The 21,884-nt window shown below is 37.9% G+C and overlaps 1 protein-coding gene and 1 pseudogene across 4 annotated transcripts in view; both read left to right on the forward strand.

Annotated features, from left to right (window-relative positions):
- Nucleotides 1-7,536: 7,536 nt before the first annotated feature.
- The window catches only part of LOC123622408 (transient receptor potential cation channel subfamily C member 4 associated protein), a 75,016-nt gene continuing 60,668 nt past the window's right edge, over nt 7,537-21,884 (forward strand). For 3 of the 4 annotated variants that reach the window (XM_045528745.1, XM_045528743.1, XM_045528746.1), the window contains exon 1: nt 7,566-7,787. In XM_045528745.1, the coding sequence (XP_045384701.1) occupies nt 7,620-7,787 (168 nt within the window). In that variant the 5' untranslated portion in view covers nt 7,566-7,619. Of the gene's footprint in view, nt 7,788-21,884 lie in introns of all 4 variants that reach the window. The other variant, XM_045528742.1, reaches the window with a different exon arrangement.
- LOC123622412 lies at nt 20,377-21,476 on the forward strand (annotated as a pseudogene).

The following is a 21,884-nucleotide window of genomic DNA, read 5'->3' on the forward strand; positions in this document are numbered from 1 at the left end:
GAACACTCTCAAGGTCAGTAGACAGTGCACTGCTCCAATAAGGAAGAGCATCATTCCAGGGTTAGGGTCTGTCCTTTATGCTAATCCCTAATAATACATTAAGCTGGGGGTGACATATTCATGTCTTTTCAGGGAAGTGGGTGGAGATTCCTGGAATCATGTACCCTTTCATTTTCTGTCCTTGTATGGCTGGCTCTGGAACTGTCATGGCGCTAGGGGATGTGAGTTTTACTATGTTAGTGAGGGAAAGGTTACCTTTGGTTATAAGCTCCTAGCTTCTGTCCATGCTCCGGGTCGGGAAAAATCCCTGATCTCAAGTTCTTGCTGTTTCGGTTTCTTTTCTCTGTTTTTATTGATTCCGACCCTTGGCCTTTGACCATACCCCCTATGGCCTGCCCTGCCACCTGCATACCCTCATCCCTCCCTAACATGGGCCAAAGGAAAACTTCCCCTCTGCCCTCTGAAGGTGCACCGCAAATTACTGAGAAAAAGGCAGATTAACAGGAGAAAAGGCATATAAATTGATTTAATCATAGTTTTATGGGAAACGGGAGCCTTCAGAATGAAGATCCAGAGACACAAGAGAAACTGTCCATTTCTATGCTTAGGTTCAACAAAGTATGGACAGCCATATAGAAATATGATTGGACAAAAAGGGTATGACCCTGAGTGGGGTCACAGACTGAGTGGGGAAACCCAGAAAACCCTATCTGTCTAGATCTTGGACTCTCTGTGCAGCATTCCTTCCTTCTGGGTATGGGGCAGGATCCTCTCTGGAATGGGAGTCTTAAGACCTATAATCAAAGAGGGTAGGTCAGATAATTTTTTTTTTTTTTTTGAGACAGAGTCTCACTCTGTTGCCCCAGGTAGAGTGCAGCGGCGTCATCATAGCTCACAGCAACTTGAAACTCCTGAGCTCAAGTGATCCTCCTGCCTCAGCCTCCCAAGTAGCTGGGACTACAGATGCACACCACCACGCCCAGCTAATTTTTCTATTTTTGGTAGAGACAGGGTCTCACCCTTGCTCAAGCTGGTCTCAAACTCTTCTGAGCTCTAGCGATCCTCCCACTTCAGCCTCCCAGAGTACTAGGATTACAGGCATGAGCCACCACACCTGGCCCAGCCTATGTATATTAAGAGAGAGAGAGAAAATATAATGTTAATAATTGGTGAATCTAAGCAGAGGGCATATGAGTGTTCACAGTATTAATCTTTCAATTCTGTATATTTGAAAAATTTTCCCAAAAAAGCTGAGGGAGGAATAAGATAGTGCAAATAAAGTGCTTGGCTGGTGGTAAGTGCTCAACAAAAGGGTAGGTCTTACACATGAGTATAAGCCCCATGAGAACTTCTGTTTGTTTGTTTCTTTCTTTCTTTCTTTCCTCCTTTTTTTTTTTTTTTTTTTTTTTCTGAAACAGGGTCTTGCTCTGTTGCTCAGGCTGGAGTGCAGTGGTGTCATCATAGCTCACAGCAACCTCAAACTCTTGGCTGCAAACGATCCTCCTGCCTCAGCCTCCCAAAGTGCTGGGATTACAGGTGTGAGCCACTCCTGGCCTGTTTCTTTTATTTAGTACCGTATCCCCAGCACCTGTAACAGCACCTGGCATGTAAACTGGTACTCCACAAACATTTTAAAAACAAATCATTGAGAAGTTGTATGTTAGAAATGTAATGTGAAAAAAACATCATTGTCAAAAATGACATCACAGGATGCTGGATGGTCACATGGGACAGCTGTTACTATGGCCTGAATATAACAGTGCCAGTTGCTATGATTAAAATGACTTCTCTAAGATTAAAAAAATATATGATTTTAAAAAATTGCCCCACTGAGATGAGTTTGGCAGTTCATTTACAAGAAGTAATATTCTTTGAATAACATCATGATGTTTGGTTAAGCCATTTGGGATTATTGTGGGAAAAAAAAAATTAGCCAGCCTGGGAACTTCATTTTTTTCTAGTGCTGACCCAAATTGACATCAACTGGCCTCTTGCGGGGGCGGTACTGCGCCCTCTGGTGGTGAGAGACACTCAGCTGGTTTCTATGGAAAATGTTCACAGAAGTGGAGAGCGCCTTTACACAGAGGTTTCTGGAAACGTGTCTCCTTACTTCCTAATCACGTGGTGTCCTTATGAACTGAATTTGAGGTGATTGTTTTTGATCCAGTGAATACCCAGCTTTGGGGAATGCCTGGGCCAGGCTGGACTGAGAAAGGTACAAATTTAGGTAGTTGGGTCAAAACTGAGTGCCAAGAGAAACCTGGAGGGCCATTTACACTGCGAAATTAGTCAGGATTCTGTGTACTCATTGTGACAAGGATAAGAATATACACCATCATATCCATCAGGAAGAGCTCTGGGCAGAACCCCAGGCTGTGGATTGTTCAGGTAGGGTTGGCTGCTGCCCACATAGCTTAGCAATGCCCAGCTTTGTATCCCTAGAAATACCTTTTCTTTTTATTTCTTTTGTTATTAATTGCAAACATTATAACACATTTTTTCTTGCTGGGTGAAGTGGCTCACGCCTGTAATCCCAACACTTTGGGAGGCTGAGGTGGGAGGATTGCTTGAGGCCAGCAGTATGAGAGCAGCCTGGACAACATAGCAAGACCCCATCTCTACTAAAAATTTTAAAATTACCCAGGCGTGATGGTGTGCGCCTATAGTCTTTGTTACTCGGGAAGCTGAGGCAGGAGGATCGATTGAGCCTGGGAGTTGGAGTTTGCAGTGAGTTGTGATTGCTGCACTCCAATCTGGGTCTCTAAAAAAAAGAAGAAAAAAGACATTTTTTTGTTGAGTGTAAAACTGATGCGTGACTTGTGTAGAAAATTATGAAAAATATTAATAAAGTAAAAATCACCTGAAATCTGTCTACATTGTGATGACCACAGTTGACATTTTTGGTGACAATTCTTTCAGATAATCTCATGCATATAAACACATAAAATCTAATGTCTAATTATACATTAATTCTACCTATTCCTTTGTAATTTGCTTTATTTCATACAGCCCATCTCTGGGACTTTTTCATCTTGCAAAACTGAAACTCCATATCTATGAACAACTCTCCCTTTCCAGCTCCCCTCTCATCCCCTGGTAACCACCCTTCTACTTTTTATGAGTCTGACTTCTTTAGATACCTCATGTAAGTGGAATTATACAGTATTTGTCTTTTTGTGACTGGCTTATTTCACTTAGCATATTGTCCTCAAGGATCATCCATGTTGTAGCATGTGACAGTATTTCCTTCCTTTTTAAGGCTGAATAATACTCCGTTGTATGTTTATACCACATTTTGCTTATTCATTCATCCATTGATGGACACTTGGGTTGTGTCCACCTCTTGACTATTGTGAATAATCTTTCTATAAATATGGGTTTTCATATATTTCTTTAAGAGCCTGTTTTCAATTCTTTCAGATATATACCCAGACATAGGATTGCTGGATCATATAGTAATTCTAGTTTTAATTTTTTGAGAAACCTTCATACTATTTTCCATAGCAGCTGCATCATTTTATATTCCCACCAACAGTACACAAGGGATACAATTTCTCCACATCATTGCCAACACATATTATTTTCTGGGTTTTTTTTTTGTGTATGCATATATAGTGGCCATCCTAATGAATATAAGGTGATAACTCATTGTAGTTTTGATTTGCATTTCTCTAATGGTTAGTGAAGTTGAGCACCTTTTCGTATGCTTATTGGCCATTTGTGTATCTTCTTTGAAGAAATATCTAAAAATCTAATTATTTGGTTTCTTTCATTGTTGTTGTTGAGTTGTAGGAGTTCTTTATATGTTCAGGATATTAAACCCTTATCAGATAGATGATTTGAAAATATTTTCTCACATTCCATAGGTTGGCTTTTCACTCTGTTGATTGTGTCCCTTGATGAGAAGAAGTTATAAAGTTTGATGTAGTCCTGTTTGTCTATTTTTGCTTTCATTGCCTGTGCTTTTGATGTGATATCAAAGAAATCATTGCCAAATCCAATGTCATGAAGATTTTCCTCTATATTTACATCTATAAGTTTTATAGTTTTAGGTCTTCCATTTAGCAAGACTTCCATTTAATCCATTTTGAGTTAATTTCTGCATATGGTGTACAATAAGAGTCCAGCTTCATTCCTTTGCATGTGGATATCCAGTTTTTCCAACACCATTTGTTGAAGAGACTGTCTTTTCCCCATTGTATAGTCTTTGTTGAAGATCATTGACCATATGAGTGAGGATTTATTTCTGGGTTTTCTGTTCTATTCTATTGGTCTATTGCCAGTCTTTATGCTAGTTCCATACTGTTTTGATTACCATAGCTTTGTAATATGTTTTATAATTAGGAAATGTGAGGTATCTGACTTTGTTTGGGGTTCCTTGAGATTCTACATGAATTTTAGGATTTTTTTTCTACTTCTGAAAAAAGTGCCATTGAGATTTTGACAGAGATTGCATTGAATCTGTAGATTGCTTTGTGTTAATGGACATTTTAACAATATTAATTCTTTCAATCCATGAGCACAAGTTGTCTTTCCATTTGTTTGTGTCTTCTTTAACTTCTTTCAGCACTGTTTTATATTTTCAGTGCACAAGTCTTTCGCCTCCTTGGTTAAGTTTACTCCTATGTATTTTATTCTTTTCAATACTGTTGCAAATGGGCTTGTTTTCTTAATTTTCTTTTCAGATTGTTCACTGTTAGTGTATAGAAACACAACCAGTTTTTGTGTATTGATTTTGTATCCTGCAATTTTGCTGAATTTGTATGTTAGTTCTAGCAGTGTGTGTGTGTGTGTGTACATGTAATTTTTAGGGGGTTCTACATATAAGATCATATCATTTGCAAACAGAGATTGTACTTCTTTCTTCCCAATTTGGATGCTTTTTATTTCTTTTTCTTGACTGATTTCTTTGGCTAGGACTTCCAGTGTGACTAAAAGAATAATTATTGAGTCAAAAAGTTTGGACTTCAGGTAGGAGGGAGTGAGGGGTAAAAACTTGCCTATCAGGTACAATGAACACTATTCTGATGATGGGCACATAAGAAGACCCAATTTAAGCGTTATACAAGGTATCCATATAATAAAAACATTTGTATACCCCTAATATTTTGAAAAAAAGTTTGGACTTCATTATGACTTAATTCGTATTGCTACAAAATTACTTTCCAGAAAGGTATGTCAATTTATGTTCTCACCATCAGCATTCTACTATTGGTATAATTGAGAATAGGCATTTTTTAATACATTTACTGGCCGTTTTCCCCCTGTGAACTGCCTGTTCCTATCTATTTTTCTATTGTGCTGTTTGGCTTATCTTTGTAATTTTGCAGGAGTTCACGCATCCATTCATCCATTGATCCCATCAACAACTATTTTATCCCATATTCTGTGCTAGGTGCTGTTCTGGGTGCCAGGGATGGATGCAACAAAGAACAAAACAGATCAAAATTATATTCTAGTCAGGGGAAGGAGGGCAGAGTAAACAACTATATGTCAGGTGGAGATAAGTGTTTTTTTTTTTTAAAGCAGGTAATAAGATGGAGAGTCTAAGAGATACTGCTATATATAGGTGGTCAGGGAAGTCCTGTCCTTGGGCAGAGATGTGGTGATGAGAAAGCAAACCATTCAGAGAGCTGCCTGGGATGAGAACTCCAGGCCCAGGGGTCAGTAAAGTCTTTGCAAATTCTGGGTATTAACTCTTTCCCAGAATATCACTTGCCATCTGTGGTTGTCTTGTACAGAAAGGGTTTTCATGTTGCAGAGGTCAATTTTGCTAATCTTTTTCTATTCATGGCTCTAGATTTTATGTTTAAGAAGACCTTTCCTACCCCCAAATCATAAAAGTATTCTCATATATGCACTTGTTATTTCATACTTTGCTTTTTAACAGTTTTATTGAGGTATAATTTGCATATCACAAAATTAATTTTTAGTAGATGTACAGAGTTCTATCTCCATCACTACAATCTAATTTTAGAACTATGCTTTGATTTTGTTATATTTTGCTTTTAATATGTCTGAGATTCATTTTAGCTCTTGGTGTAAAGTTAGGGACCCTAACATTATTATTCTTTCCACATTGATTTGAAATATCTCTGTTGACACATGCTAAGATTCCATGTATACATGGACCTGTTCCTGGTCTCCCTATTCCAGGAGTCACAAACACGGTTTTGTTTGGCCCATGTAGTTTTCAGAATTAGGGAATTTCACATAAAAACCCAGATTTTTGGCTTTTCTGGAAAAACCAGAAGAGCCAGTAGCAATCTGCTGGAAGTGAGTAGAGATCACTCCTTTTAGACTGGGCGTAAGGATGGTAATGGTAATCATAGTCTCAATTTGCCTGGGACAGTCCCTATACACATGTTGTCCCAATGTAATTATTTATTGCCTTTTTTTTTTTTTGAGACAGGGTCTCCTGGCCTAGAGTACAGTGGAGTCATCATAGCCCACTGCAACCTCACACTCCTGGGCTCAAGCAATTCTCCCCACTCTGGAGTAGAGTAGCTAGGACTACAGGCACGTGCAACGATGCCCAGCTAATTTTTCTATTTTTTGTAGAGATGGGAGACTTGCTCTTGCTCAGGCTGGTCTCGAACTCCTGACCTCAAGCTGCCCTCCCACCTCAGCCTCCTGAAGTGCTAGGATTACAGGCGTGAGCCACCACGCTGGCTCCTCCTTTCAGTCTTAAAAGTGTTCTGCTTGGGTGATAAATGACAGCCACCTCAGTTATGACTCACACTTTTCACCATTCCCTATTACATCACACTTAGCACTCCTCTCTCTGTTACAAGCCCCCTCCTAGGAAGAGAAAAGGGAAGCAGTCAACGCCATCCTACCGCAGAATTTTGCCAAAAGAATAAGCACGTGGGCTCACAGTAGGGAAAACATGCTGTCTGGTGGGGAGAAATTAGGACAGAGTTCTATCTGACAGAGAATGCGATGTCGTATTTACTAATCCCTTTCCCTTCCATTATTTCAATTAGCTTCACAACCTATCCACTTACACAAGTTACTCAGTTTGTTACTGTGTGTTTGTCTGTGTACGGATTCCCTCTAACCTACATTTCGTGGTAACAGGCCGTAGGCCCCCCTGCCCCCGCCACCCGAAGCGACCCGTTGGGTGTCGGGCGCAGAGCAGGCCCCCAGGAACCACTGGTTGGCTGATCAAGCTCCCAGCACTACAGATTGAATGAACTAAGGGGGAACTTCAGGGGCAGAGAATGGAGGTGCACGGCAAGTCAGGTGCGGAGAAGCAGGCAGGAAACAAGACTCGAGGGCTTGACTTCAGGATAGTTGGCTGCATCCTCTCCACGAGGACGGGAAATGAGAGAGTGTGCACGCAGGGACTGGTCTCAGATCTCGGGAGACTTCGCCGAAATGTCCGAACTCAAAGCCAGAAAAACAGGCCGGGCAGAAAACGCCGCATCTTTCCCACCTGCTCCGCCTCAGAGCGGGAAGACATTTCCCAGCAGCCCCCGCCGCGCGCACAGCCCCTGCCACGCGGCTTGCGCCTCCGCCGTCGGCCCCCTGGGGGCGCTGCAGCGACCCCTCCGCCGCCCCGTAGAAACCTCCGCGGCCCCGTGGCCGTTCGCTTCCTGTTTGTCGGGCGAAGAGACATGGCGGCGGCGCCGGCGGCGGCTGGGTCTGCGGCCAGCCGAGGGAGACGGTCGGCGGCAACAGAAACCGCCTGGGGCGGATGGGGCGGCCGGCCGCGGCCCGGTAACATGCTGCTGCAGCTGCGGCAGGGCCAGCTGACCGGCCGGGGCCTGATCCGAGCCGTGCAGGTATGAGGCCGGCCCGGAGGGGCGGGGCGGGGCGGACCGGGCGGGAGATGGCGGGGGGCCGGGGAAGAGGCCTTTCCAGACCGCTGCCGGACGGGCCGGACTCCTCTTTGCCGCTGCAGGGTCTCCTTGTGAGCTTTCCGGACGCTGTCAGCCGCGGCGGGGCCGTAGGCAGCAGCCAGCTGGGGGCCCTCGGTCGAGGGCCGAGCGGGGCTGGGCAGCTGTGGGCATGGATGGCGTGTACGAGCCCTGGGCCCATTTCTGGATCCTCCCTTCCCTGCGCCACGTCTGCATGTCTGGAAGACCCTGGCGAGTTTGCTTTGGCTTCTACAGGCCTCGAATTTCTCCCCTATGAATTGGGCGGGGGTCATCATTGCAGCCCCCAAACGGTTCCCAAGCATGTCGTTTTCTCAGGCCTTACTTGACACTGCCCCCTCCCCCTTGCTAAAGTAGGTCCCCGTTGTTACTGTCACAGACCCGAACTCGTTTCGTTCCCATTACTTTCTTAGTCTCTAATTCCATATTTCTTTGTTGTCTGCCTTTTTTCTCGCCTGTGTCCTGCATTAGCCTGAGCTCCAGCGGGTGCAGAGACTGTGTCTGTTTTGCCAGTGTAGAGCGTCCTGGTTAAGAGTGAGGACTCTGGAGTCAGGCCTGGGTTCAAAGCCCTGTTCTCGCTCGCTGTCTCTTGCTTTCGCAAATTACCTTTCTGTGCCTCAGTTTCCTCACTTGTCAGATGGAGATGAGAATTAGTAACCTACTTTTTAAGGTTGTGAAGATCAAAAGGGACGATTGTGTAAAGCACGAATGCATTTCTGGTAAGGGCTGAAGAGTAATCAGTTACTATTACTGTTATACCTAGTATCTGGCTTATAATAAGTGCCCAATATATGATTAATATTTTTTGTTGAATGAGTGAAGGACGCTGCTTTAGGGTAAAGCAAAGTGGAGAAGACCTACTCTCTTCACTTCTCCACCCTTCCCACCACAAACCTTGCAAACACACCAGTAAAACCTTAGCTTTATCTGAAGACAGCTTTTGCGTAAAGAAAGTTTGGAAGGATACATAAGAAACTAATAAAGTGGTTGGTGGGAGTGGGGTGGAAATTGGGCAAATGGAGGAGAGAATGGGAGTACGACTTTTTGCAATATAACTTTAAATTTAACTTTGACTCATTTAAATATTCCTCAAATGACTAAAAGGGTGGAATAAAATAAAGACTAGATGGTCTGTGTGTATGGAGGTTGCAGATGAAGGAGCAGTTCTGAGTGTGCAATATTTTCCTGGATATCAGACAATCCTAGTTGAGCAACCCTTTTCCCCCTTGTGTTCTTTTCTAGCTACCTTAAGAAGATCTTGGAAATACTTGCTTTTTCTTTCTTTAAGCTAAAATACCTTACTGAGCTGGTGTATAGGGACAAGCAGAAAGGGGACTATCTAACCTTTAATGAGCACATACTTTGGATCAGGCATGGTGCAAGGTATACAGTGTCTTTATTTAATCCTCAATCGCTTGAGTTAGGGTCAGGAGTCATCTCTTAACAGATGAAGAAACTAAAGCTCTGAAAGGCTAGGTGATATGTTCCTAAACACCCATTCTGATTATCTATGTTCTGAGAGCAATAGGGAGCCACGAAAGTTCTTTAGCATGAGGAATGAAGCAATTTAGGAAACTTAATTTTTTTCCATTGCTGAATGACTTAGAATGGGAGGAGCCTAGAAAAGCTCACGAGATCGAATGCTACTGGAACATTCTTGAGCCTAGTTTAGGCAGGTTATTGTGGTAATGATAATTGTGTACAGGTATAGGAGCTATTTCAGAGGTTGAGATAGGGACACCTGCCCAGAGCTATAGTGAGGATAAAGCGAGAAGCTTCATCTTCCGAATATTTCCTTAGTAATTTTCTTTGATCTGTTCCTTGCCAAGCCCTCCCTCTCCCACTCTGCAGAATAAATTATTTGCTTACCCGTATTTTCAAAGCACCTAAACACATCCATATGGCATGTGGTATAGTAGGAAAAGACCAGATTTTTAAAAAATTTAATTGTGATAAAAAGTAATATTTGTGACACAGTTTACCATCTTCACTATAATTGTACAGTTTAGTATCGTGAAGTATATTCTACATTGTTGTGAAACAGATTTTCAGAACTTTTTCATCTTGCAAATACGACAAAACTCTCTAGCCATTGAACAATTCCTGGTTTCTCCTTCCCCCAGCTCCTGGTAACCACCCTTCTCCTTTCTGTTTCTATGAGTTTGACTAGTTTAGATAACCTCATATAAGTGGAATCATACAGTATTTGTCTTTTTGTGACTGGCTTATTTCACTTAGCACAATGTCTTCAAAGTTCTGTGTTGTAGCATGTGATGGAATTTCCTTGGAAAAGACAAGATTTTAAAGGTGGACCTGAGTTGACTTCTTGTTCTGTCACTTACTAGCTGAGTGACCTAGGTTAAGTATTTAACCTCTCTCAACCTCAGTTTCCTTATTTCTAAAGTGGTGATAATAACATCTATCTCATAGGGCTGTTAGTAAGTGAAATATTATGTGTAAAAAGCTTAGCCAGGGTGGCACATGGTAGATGTTTAGTAAATAGTTGCTCTCGGTAGCTATTATACTGGGCTTCTTAAAGGGACTTGTGTCTTATTTTTCTTTGTAAACCAGGCACTTGGTACTCAGGACTGGGGAAATTGAATTGAAATACTGTCTCCTCGGTTCTATCTCTGTCTGTACTCCCCAAGCAGTCCCTGGCTTTAAAGAGTTCCAGAGTCAGAGTATCTAGGTTTGACACCTGGCTCTGTAGGTACTTGCTGTGTGTCTTTAGGCAAGTTACATAATCTCTTTATGCCTCAGTTTCTTCATTTATAAAATATATATGATCATAATACCTAACCTCCTAAGGTTGTGGTGAGGACCAAGTGAGTTTATACATGTAAAGAAAGCATTTAAAATAGTGACTGAAATGTAGTAAGCATGCTCTAAAGGTTAGCTTTTGTTGCTGTTAGTAATTGCTCTATATTCTGATGGATCCTGAGTCCATGTTTCCATTCCTGTTTTCTCCCTTTAGCTCCAGAGGCATATGTATATCCAACTGCTCTCTCACTGTTTCCATGCTGATGTATAATGGGCATCTCAAACTTAGTATGTTGAAAACCAAAATCATGATTCCTCTTCCACCAAACCTGATCTTCCCCCAGTCTTCCTCATCTCCCTAAATGGGACATAAGGGAAACCTGGGAGATGACTACTGGCCACATGATTTAGAATGGGCCTATTTTTCTTGGATTTTAGTTTGCATTATTTTCTTTCCTCCCATTCATTCCTCTGTTGAGGTAATAAAATCCTTTGGTATGATGCTTTAGTGTTTACCGAACCCTTCACTTTCATCAGCACATTTGATCCTTAAAGCAATCAGATTTTATAAATCCCTTGCTTAAAACTCTCCAGCCTCATCAAGTTGCAGTTAGAATGAAATCTGGATTCCTTACCATGGACCCTGCATGATCAGTAGGAGTTGAGGGAAAGGATAGACTAAGTAAACCCTAGGCTCTAGGGCAGTGCAACTCATACTACAGGTCATGACCCACCATCCCTAGATTCCCTTCAGTTTGGCAATCTGGTGACAGGCTGGGTTATGGGATCCCCTTTCCGTTTCCCAAATGCCAGCCCTTGCTTCCTTTATGATTATTGGCCTATCTAAATTGACCTGAATGTTATTTACTACATATTTTTTCTTTAGATTGACTGACTCACTTAAATTTCCATAGGTACTAGTTTTAGCCTCATTTTAAGCATTAGTATTTGTGAAACCTAAGGATTTAAGTCATCTTCCCTTGCCTGTCAAGGGTAATTTGGTGCTGAGAAACCTCTGGATAGCATAAATTCTCATAAATTTATAAATACCATTAATTTCAATAGGAAGTTTTTGTATTCACAAGCCCTAAAATTCACTTCTAATTATACTGAAGCAACACAAACCCCATTAAAGCTAACACAGGTGTTCAGTGGTTAACATTTGTTGTCAGAATAACCTAATAAGATATTTAACTTCATTAATTATCCTTTAAGATGTCTATTTACTTGCACTTAGTATGATATTTTGAGGCATTAGATATCTTACACTTAGCATTAAACAAGTTATACATTTATCTTTATGGAGTTCAACCTTTAATTAAGAAAAGCAAAGGCAAAATAATGAAAACTATAAATGTCTAGAAATGTCATATTCACTCTCACTGTGGTGGACAGCTTAGAAACATGATGTAAGAGATTGTCACTGCTATAAACTGTCAAACCACAAGTACTCCAATAGAAAACCCATATGATACTTGCCAGTAATTAAACTGTGAAGATGATTGGATGGTGGCTCTTTCATCACAGTGTTCAGCTGTTCACAAGGAAAACAAAATCCAAATGATTTTTTTTATTTTAATTTTTAATTTTTCTTTCTTTCTTTCTTTTCTTTTCTTTTTTTTTCTTTGGCAGAGTCTCACTCTGTTGCCTGGGGTAGAGTGCAGTGGTGTGATCATAGTGCAGTGCAGCCTTGAACTCCTGGGCTCAAGCCATCCTCCTGTCTCAGCCTCCCAAAGTAGTAGGACTACAGGCACAAGAGCTAATTCTACCTTATTCATCTCCACCATTCTCCCAATGTAGTGATATCACAGTTTTGGCTGTTGGTGTTAAGTATTTACATTATGATGGTATAATTGTTTACAGCAGAGTATAGTATACAACACATAACTGCATATAGTTATGTGTTATATATAACAATAGTTATATATAGTGTATAATGATTACATTTGGTTTGTATATTTTGTTTTTCATCGTGTTAAAAGCAGTTCTTTTCCATCTTCTAAAAAATTGAATTATAAATATACACATAGTAAAATTTACACTTTTTAGTGTATAGTTCTGAGTTTTCACAAATGCATGTAGTTGTGTGATCACTACTAGGATGTAGAAAATTCCGTTGTAGTAGTCAGCCAACCCCTTTCCACACCTTCTAGCAAACACTCATCTTTTCTCTTTCCTATTCTTTTGCCCTTTTCCAGACTGTTATATAAATGGAATCATACCATATACATACACACTCTCCTAATAATGCATCCTTTTAAAATTTGTTTTGCTGTCTGTACACTTATAATTTGTTCCCAAATTTAAATTTTTTTTTTTTTTTTTTAAAGAAATCCTTCTTGAAGCCCTCCATCCTCCTACTCCAGTTTGGGCTGGTTACTTAACAAGGTCTGTTTTAAAGCTGAGTTCTTGGGCCTTCTCTTCACCAAATCCAGAGCATTTTCTCTTCTCATGTTTTAGAACCTGTTTCCTGAACTCTGTGTTTTCCTTTTTCTTGGAGCATATTCTCTTAGCCTCCCAAGAAAGAGTACATGAGAGGTAACTTTTTTAAAAAGCTTGCATATCTGAAATGTCTTACCCTGACACTTGTATGCTTAATTTAACTGGGTATAGAATTCTAAGTTGGAAGTTATTTTCCTTTAATTTTTGAGTGGTATTGTTCCATTATTTTGAAGCAAGTACATTCTTTCAATCAACGTTGTTAGATTCATCCACACTGGGGAAGCTGTAGTTCATTCATTTTCATTGTAGCATAGTATTTTATTAACAAACCATAATTAATTCATTCTCCTTTTGAGGAGTATTTGGGGTCTTTCTTGTTTTGGACTGTTATGAATAATGCTGATATACACATTCTTTTACCTGTCTTTGGTACATAGTTGCACAATTTTGGGGTGTAGATGCTTAAAATTGCTGGGTTATAGGCTATATGAGAGTTCAGCATCAGTAGCTATTACTGAAGACTTTCTTGAATGGTTGTACTAATTTACACTCTCACGAGCAGTGTATGTGAGTTCTTTTGCTCTATGTTTCTCAGTAACCCATGGTGTTGTCTGTCGTTTTAATTTTAACCTTTCTCACAGGTATGTGTAAGTATATTATTATGGTTTCAGTTTGTATTTCCCTGATGACTAATGTAGTTGAGCACCTTCTCAGAAGTTGATTGTCCATCATTTGGACATCCCTTTTGTGAACTGCCTGTCTAAATCTTTCGCACATTATTTCATGTTTTTTTTTTTTTTTTTTTTTAGACTGGGAGTTCTTTTTTGAAGTTGTTTTCTGGCTATGAGCCCTTTGATGTTCTGGAAATATTTTCTCGCATTTTGTGGCTTGCCTTTTTAATCTCTGAAAAGACCTTTTGATGAACAGAAGTGTTTATTTTAATACGATTCATTGTATCACTATTTTTCTTTATGGTTAATGCTTTTTGTATCCTGTTTAAGAATCTTTGCCTACTCTAAGGTGGTGAAGATATTTTGTGTATCTCTTAGAAGCTTTATTGATTTGCCTTTTACATTTAGATGTACATTCTACTTGGAATTGATTTTTGGGTATGTTGTGAGGTTTTCCATATAGATATCCAGTTTGACCCATTGTTTATTGAAATCCCCCCAATAGTCAATAACCTTTGTTACAAGTCTCCTATCTATGTATGTGTGAGTCTGTTTCATGTCTGTATTGTTATTCTGGTCTATTTATCCTGGTGCTAATATTGTCTTACTTTCTTTTTCTTTAACTTTCTAGGTGTTGATTTTGGCTAAAGTATATGGAACCACAAGTATGTTTTCCTACTTAATTATAGTCAAGATTGCCTTGGCTCTTCTTGGCCCTTTGCCATCTCCATATATAGTACATTTTATAATTAGGTTGTACATTTTTATAACAGAATTTTGATTGAAATTGCATTCAGTCTGCTAAACTGAGTACGTTCCTTTTCTCTCCCTCTCTCCCTCCTCATCTTCTTCCTCTGTTCCTGTTTGGTTTGAGCTTCCTTAATTTTTCTTGATAATGTTTTGTAGTTTTCTTTGTAGCAGTCTTACATAACTGTTAGATTTATTCCTTGGCATTTGACTTTTTTTACTGGTAGCATAAGTAGTGTTTTAAAACTGCATTTTAAAGTCAGAGCTGTAATTTAAAAGTAAGATTGATTTTTTAAAATATTGCTCATATATTAATATATTATGCTTATAGTTTAATAATTTACTTTTAGACTCTTTTGGATTGTACGTGTGTACAATCATCTGTAAATCTTACCTGCAAATAAAGCTTTTATCCTTTCCAATCTTGTCTTTTATTTATCTTGCCTTACTTTGCAGCCTGAGACTTCCAGTATGATGAATAGAAGGAGCATGTTCTTGATCTAAGAGGGAAAAAGCCTTAAGCATTTTATACCATTAAGTATAATGTTTGCAATAGGTCTTCTGTAGATACCTATTATTAGAAATTCACTTCTTTTATGAGTTTACCATTAGTGGATGTTGAATTATACCAAAATGCTTTTTCTGTGTCAATTGAAATGTTCATATAATTAATCTCCTTTATGTTATTAATATGAATAGCATTGAATAAAATTTTAAAATATTAAACCAACTGTTAATTTCTCATACACATTTTCATACTTTTTATAAATTGCTAAATTTGGCCTACAATTTTTCATTTGACAGATGTTGGTGTCAAGTTTAAATGGTCACTAAGAATGGCTTTAATTGTACCTTATGAGTTTTGATATGTAGTGTTTTCATTATCATTCATTTCAGGATCTTTTTGAATATCTACTTGATTTCTTCTTTGGCCCATGAATTTTCTTAGAAGTATATTTCTTCATTTCCAAACATGGGGATTTTATAGTTGTCTTTCTGTTAACAGATTTTAAGTTAACTGCACTGCATTTGAAAAACATAGTCTAGATTTCAATTCGTTTTAATGTGTTGACATTTATTCTATGACCTAGCAATTGTTCATTTTGTTAATGTTCTCTGTGTGCTTGTAAAGAATGAGTAGAGAGCAGTTATTAGATACAGTGCTGTAGGTGTGTCAGTTTGTCTTAATTGTGTTAAAGTATTCTATATTCTTACTAATTTTTTTGTCTGCATATGCTGGTTTTACAAGAGATGTGTAAGAATCTCCCACTATGATTATGGATTTCCTTATTTCTCCTTTTAGTCTAGTCAGTTTTTGCTTTGTATAGGTTGAAGCTTTTATTAGATACATTTAAATTTAGAACTGTTAAATGATCCAGGTTCACATTTTTATGTTTATAAAATACCTATCACTGATAATGCTTTTTGCTTTGCTCTTGCTGATTTTAATATCATTATACTACCTTTCTTTTAGTGTATGTTTACGTCATATATTATTTCCCATTCTTTTAGCCTTTCTGTAACTGTTTCTTTGGCATGCAGTATAACAAACTTTGTTTTTAATTGAATCATTTAGCACATTTACATTTAATATAATAACTAAAGTTTTGGGGTTTAAATATATTTGCGTAATACAGTATTTGCTTTTTACATGTCCTGTGCTGTGTTCCTTTTTTCTCTTCTTTCTTTTTTTAAATATATTTTTGACAGCTTTATTGAAGCATAATTTACATATGATAAAACTTACCTGTTGTAAGTATATAATTCAGTGATTTTTAGCAAATTTATGAAGTTATGCAACCACCACCCCATTCCACTATGAGAACATTTCTATTACCCTAAAAAGTTCACTTATGTTCATTATTTATTTTCATTTTTAATAACAGCTTTGAGATATAATTCATATACTGTATAAGTCACCCATTTAAAGTGTACAAGTCAGTGGTTTTTACTGTATACGCAAAGTTATGCAGCTATCACCATGATTGGTTTTAGAACATTTTATCACCACCAAAATGAACTTTATACCCAATGGCAGTCACTCCCCAATTCCCCTCTTCCCCTGGCCCTTGCCAGCCAGTAATCTTTCTGTCTCTGTGAATTTGCTTATTCTGGACATCTCATCTTAGTAAAATCGAACAGTATGTGGCCTTTTGAGAGTGGTTTCTTTGATTTGGCATAATGGTCTCAAAATTTATCCATGTTGTGGTATCGGTACATCATTCCTTTTTCTTGCTGAATAATATTCCACTGTAAGGATATACTGTATTTTATTTACCCATTCATCAGTTGGACATTTGAATTGTTTTGCTTTTTGGTTATTATGATTAATGAACATTTGTGTACAAGTTTTTTGTAAAGATATGTTTTCAGTTCTGTTCTACCTAGGAATAGAATTGCTGGTAACTCTATGTTTAACTTTTGAGGATCTGCCAAACTGTTATCCAGAGTGGTTTCATCATTTTACATGCCTACTGGCCGTGTATGAGAGTTCCAGTTTCTCCACACCCTCACCAACATTTATTATTTTCTTTTTGATTATGCCATCATAGTAGGTATGAAGTAGTATCTCATTGTGGATTTGATTTGTGTTTCACTGATGACTAATGATGTTGGGCATCTTTTCATGTGCTTACTGGTCATCTGTATATCTTCTTTGGAAAAATGTCTATTCAAAGACTTTGCCCATTCTTTAAATTACTAACTCAGTTTTTAAATTAGATGGTTTATTCAGCATGTCTTAATCTAAGTAATCTAATTTTGGGGCATAGAGTTGTTCATAATATTCTTTTATCATCCTTTTAATGTCTGGGATCAGTAATAGTGACCCCTCTTACATTTCAGATATTAATACTAGCTTGGTTAGAGTTTATCAATTTTATTCATCTTTTTAAAGGACCAGGTTTTGGTTTTACTAATTTTTTCTATTGATTTTCTGTTTTCAATTTCGATGATTTCTACTCTCATTTTTATTATTTTTTTCTTCTGCTTGCTTTAGGCTTCAATTGCTCTTCTTTCTCTAGTTTCCTAAAGTGGAAGCTTATGTTATTGACTGTAGGTCTTCTTTTCTAATGTATGCATTCAATGCTGTTTGAAACTTCAGCACTAATTTTGGCTGCATCCCACAGATTTAGACAAGTTCTATTTTCATCTAGTTAAAAATATTGTATTTTAAAATTTCTGCTAGACTTCTTTGACCCATGTTATTTAGAAGTGGGCTGTTTAATCTCCAATGATGATTATTGGGATTTCAAACTAATATTCTGTTATTAATAATTGGTTTCTAGCCATAATTCCATTATGGTCTGAGAACATACTTTGTATAATTTCTATTCTTTTAAACTTGATAAAGTATACTTTATGGTCCAGAATGTGTCTATCTTGGTGACATGTTCCATGTGAGTTTGAGAATTAATGTGTATTAGCTGTTACTGGATGAAGTATTCTGTAAATGTCAAGTAGAGCCAGTTGGTTGATGGTGATATTCAGGTCAACTGTATTCTTACTGGTTTTCTGCCTGAGATAAGGGTGTTAAGGTTCAACTATAATAATAGATTTGTTAGTTTCTCCTGGCAGTTCTTTTAGGCAGTTTTTGCCTGATAAATTTTGACATGCTGCTGTTAGGTACATAAATGTTAAGTATTGTTAAGTCTTGGAGAATTGACCCCTTTGTCATTATGAAATGACCCTCTTTATTCCTAATAGTTTTTTTATGAAGTCTGTTTTGTCTGAAATTAATATAACTATTCTAGCTTCCTTTTTATTAGTGTTAGCGTGGTTTATCTTTCTCCATCCTTTTACTTTTAACCTATCTTTATATTTAAAGTGAGTTTCTTATAGACAACATATCATTGGATCTTGTTTTTTTATACACTCTAGTAGTCTCTGTCTTTTGTTATGTTTAGACCATTTATAGACATTTATAGTGATTATTTATGTAGTGGGTTAATGTATACCATATATGTACCTGTTTTCTATGTGTTACATTTGTTTGGTTTTTTATCTTCTCCCTCTTTTTCTGCTTTTTCTGGATGTAATTGAGCATTTTATGTGGTTCCATTATCTCTCTTCTCTTAGTGTATCAGTTATACTTATTTTTAAAACATTTTTAGTGATTGCCCTAGAATTTGCAGTATACACTTACAATGAATCTAAGTCCACTTTTAATGACACTGCTGCTTTGTAGATGGTACAAGAGAATATTCTCAATTCCTCCTTCCTACCACTGAAAACATTGCTATCACTCTTTTCACATACCCAAATGCTGTAATCACCTAATGCATTGTTACTGTTATTTGTTTGAACAATTATTAAATTCATTCAGAATAAAAAAGTTTTATTTTACATTCATTTGTTCCTTCTTCAGTATTCTTTATGTATATCCAAGTTTCCAGCCTGTGTCATTTTCCGTCTCACTGAAGAACTACTTTTAATGTCTCCTATAGGGCAGGTGTGTTGGTGAAAATTCCCTCAGTTTTTGTTTGTCTAAGAAAGTCTTTATTTTTCCTTCACTTTTGAAGGGTAATTTCACAGGATTCAGAATTCTAGGTTGGTGGGTTTTTTTCCCCCTCAAAATTCTTTAAATATTTCACTTTACTCTCCTTGTTTGCTTGGCTTTTGATAAGAAGCCCAATGTAAATCATATCCTACTGCCACTATAGGTAAGGGTTCTTTTCTGCCCTGGGCTTCTTTTTTATTATTTTTTTAATTAAAAAAATTTTTTTTAGAGACACTTCGGGCTACAGTGCAATGGCACAATCATAGCTCACTGTAGCCTTGACCTCCTGGGCTCAAGTGATCCTCCAGCCTCAGTCTCCTGAGTAGCTGGGACTATAGCTGTGTGCCAGCATGTCTGGCTAATTGTTTTATTTTTTATTTTTTTTTAGAGACTAGGTCTCACTATGTTGCCCAGGCTGATCTCGAGCTCCTGGTCTCAGATGATCCTCCAGCCTGGATCTCCCAAAGTGCTGACATTACAAGCATGAGCAACCATGCTTGGCCCCTCTGGCTTCTTTCAAGATTTCTCTGTATCTTTTTTTTTTTTTTTTTAAACAAAAAAACCTTGAATATGATATGCTTTACATGTAGTGGATTTTGGTTTTGGGGTTTAAAAAAATTTTATCCTTTTTGGTGTTCTCTGAGCTTCCTATGGATTGTTGTCTGTCATTAATTTTGAAAAATTCTCAACCATTATTATTTCAAATATTTCTTCTCCTTTCTCTGTTTTTCTAGCATTTGAGTTACATACATGTTACACCTTTTATAATTGTCCTATAGTTCTTGGATAATCTGTTCTTTTTTTTTTTAAATTCTTTTTCCTCTTTCAGTTTGGGAAGTTTCTCTTGGCATATCTTCAAGCTCAGTGATTATTTCTTTGGCCATGTCCAGTATACTGATGAGTCCATCAAAGGCATTCTTTGTTTCTGTTATAGTGTTTTTGATATCTAGCCTGTTGCCTGTTTTTAAATTGGGTTATTTGTCTTTTTATTGTTGAGTTGATGAGTTTTTTTATATATTCTGGACACAAGATCTTATCAGATAGATGATTTACCAATATTTTTTCCTGTTGCGTGTGTTGTCTTTTCCCTTTCTTGATATAGCCCTTTAAAGCACAAAGGTTTTGAGTTCTTGTCACAGAGGTATACTGCTACAATTGTCACCACATTGGAGATTTCTGGCTCTTTTCTCTTCACCTTAAATTTGGATGTCTTTTATGAATAATCAAAAGTAGCAAAAGGCAATGCTATCAGGCTAGTGTTTTAAAACCAGAAAAAGAGATGAAAAAGAAAGGTTTGACCCTAATTAGTTTCAAGACTGTATGATTCAAGGCTTGACTGAAATTGGTACTGATGTGAAAGCAGTAGCTAAGTTTCTTGATGCTTCTGGAGCAAAACTTGATTACTGATGATATGCAGAAACACTCTTTGACATTCTGGTGGCTGGTGAAATGCTGGCCCCAGGTGATACACTGGCAGATGACATAATGGGTGCAGATGTCTGTGTGTTTGCAGCACGAGAAGACCTAGAGAGTATGCAAACATTTGCTTAAGATTTTAACAAGTTAATCAGGTGCTACAGATAACCCGAGAAAGGTTTTGAAGATGAAGTAAAAAAGCTACTGCTGTTCTTAAAGGGTTTTTCAGAGTTGGAGAGGAAGAAGCTGATTATGTTGACTGTTCTTCTTGCTAAAGGAACACTTAATACATCCATCCATTCTTAATAGCCTTTATAATGAGAGTTTGGTTGAAGAAGGGATTTTATCAGCTTTTGCTATAAATCTCTTTAAATCATGAATCAGTGAAAAAAGATAATACCGTAGCTGTGCGTCTTCAGAAAGTCAGCTTGGATAACAGACTGATGGAATTCTTTTCCTGCCAATAAGCAAGGCATTGAACACTTCACAAAGTATTTTACTGAGGCAGGCTTGAAAGAGCTTTCAGAGTATGTTTGGAATCAGCAAACTGAAACTGTAAGATCTCGTAGGGAGCTCCAGAAGAAACTTCAAGAACATATGTCCCATGCCGATCCTTTTACAGATATAATTTTATATGTCAGGGAGGAGATGGGAAAAAAAAATCCCAGAACTGGTTGTCATTGGAATAGTCTGGTCAAGTGTAATGAGCACCATGGAGTGGAACAAAAATAGAAGCTTGTAGCAGAGCAAGCCATCAAGCACTTGAAGCAATACAGCCCTCTACTTGCTGCCTTTACTACTCAAGGTCAGTCTGAGCTGACTCTATTACTGTAGATTTAGGAGTATTGCTATGACAACATTCATTTTATGAAAGCCTTCCAGAAAATAGTGGTGCTATTTTAGAAAGCTAACGTCCTGAGTGAAGAGCCCATTCTGAAGTGGTATAAAGATGCGCGTGTTGCAAAGGGGAAAAGTGTCTTTCTTCAGCACATGAAAAAGTTTGAAGAGTGGCTCAAAAATGCTGAGGAAGCATCTGAGTCTGAAGCCTAAGAAGGTGACTGAAGTTTGAAAGTACACCCCCAGTAAAGCAAACAGTAGTTGTAGGTAAAAATGTCTTGTCTCCTGTCCTGGTTCTTACCTCTTCCTACCTTCCTAAATCAAGCATGACGGCTTTCATGGCAAATTTTATTTTAATTTTTTATATGGTTACAGGAAATGCTGGGTTTGGTTTCTAAAACTGTTTTAAGTAGCTACAGGAGCTATAGATTTGAATCTAAGGTTGCATTAGTCTTTTCAGTTATCTTCTACCTCCTGTATTTTCTGCTGTAATGTATTTTAAGACCTTCCACAATAAACAGTTTATTCCCTGGGTTTTTTATAAACAGTTTTCAAGATATGATTTGGTTAAAAATAACTTGTTATAAAAATTATATTTGCAAACTAAACTGTAAAAGTTCCCAAACTCTTAAG

This window comes from Lemur catta, chromosome 17, assembly GCF_020740605.2.
Source record: "Lemur catta isolate mLemCat1 chromosome 17, mLemCat1.pri, whole genome shotgun sequence".
Classification (NCBI taxonomy): domain Eukaryota; kingdom Metazoa; phylum Chordata; class Mammalia; order Primates; family Lemuridae; genus Lemur; species Lemur catta.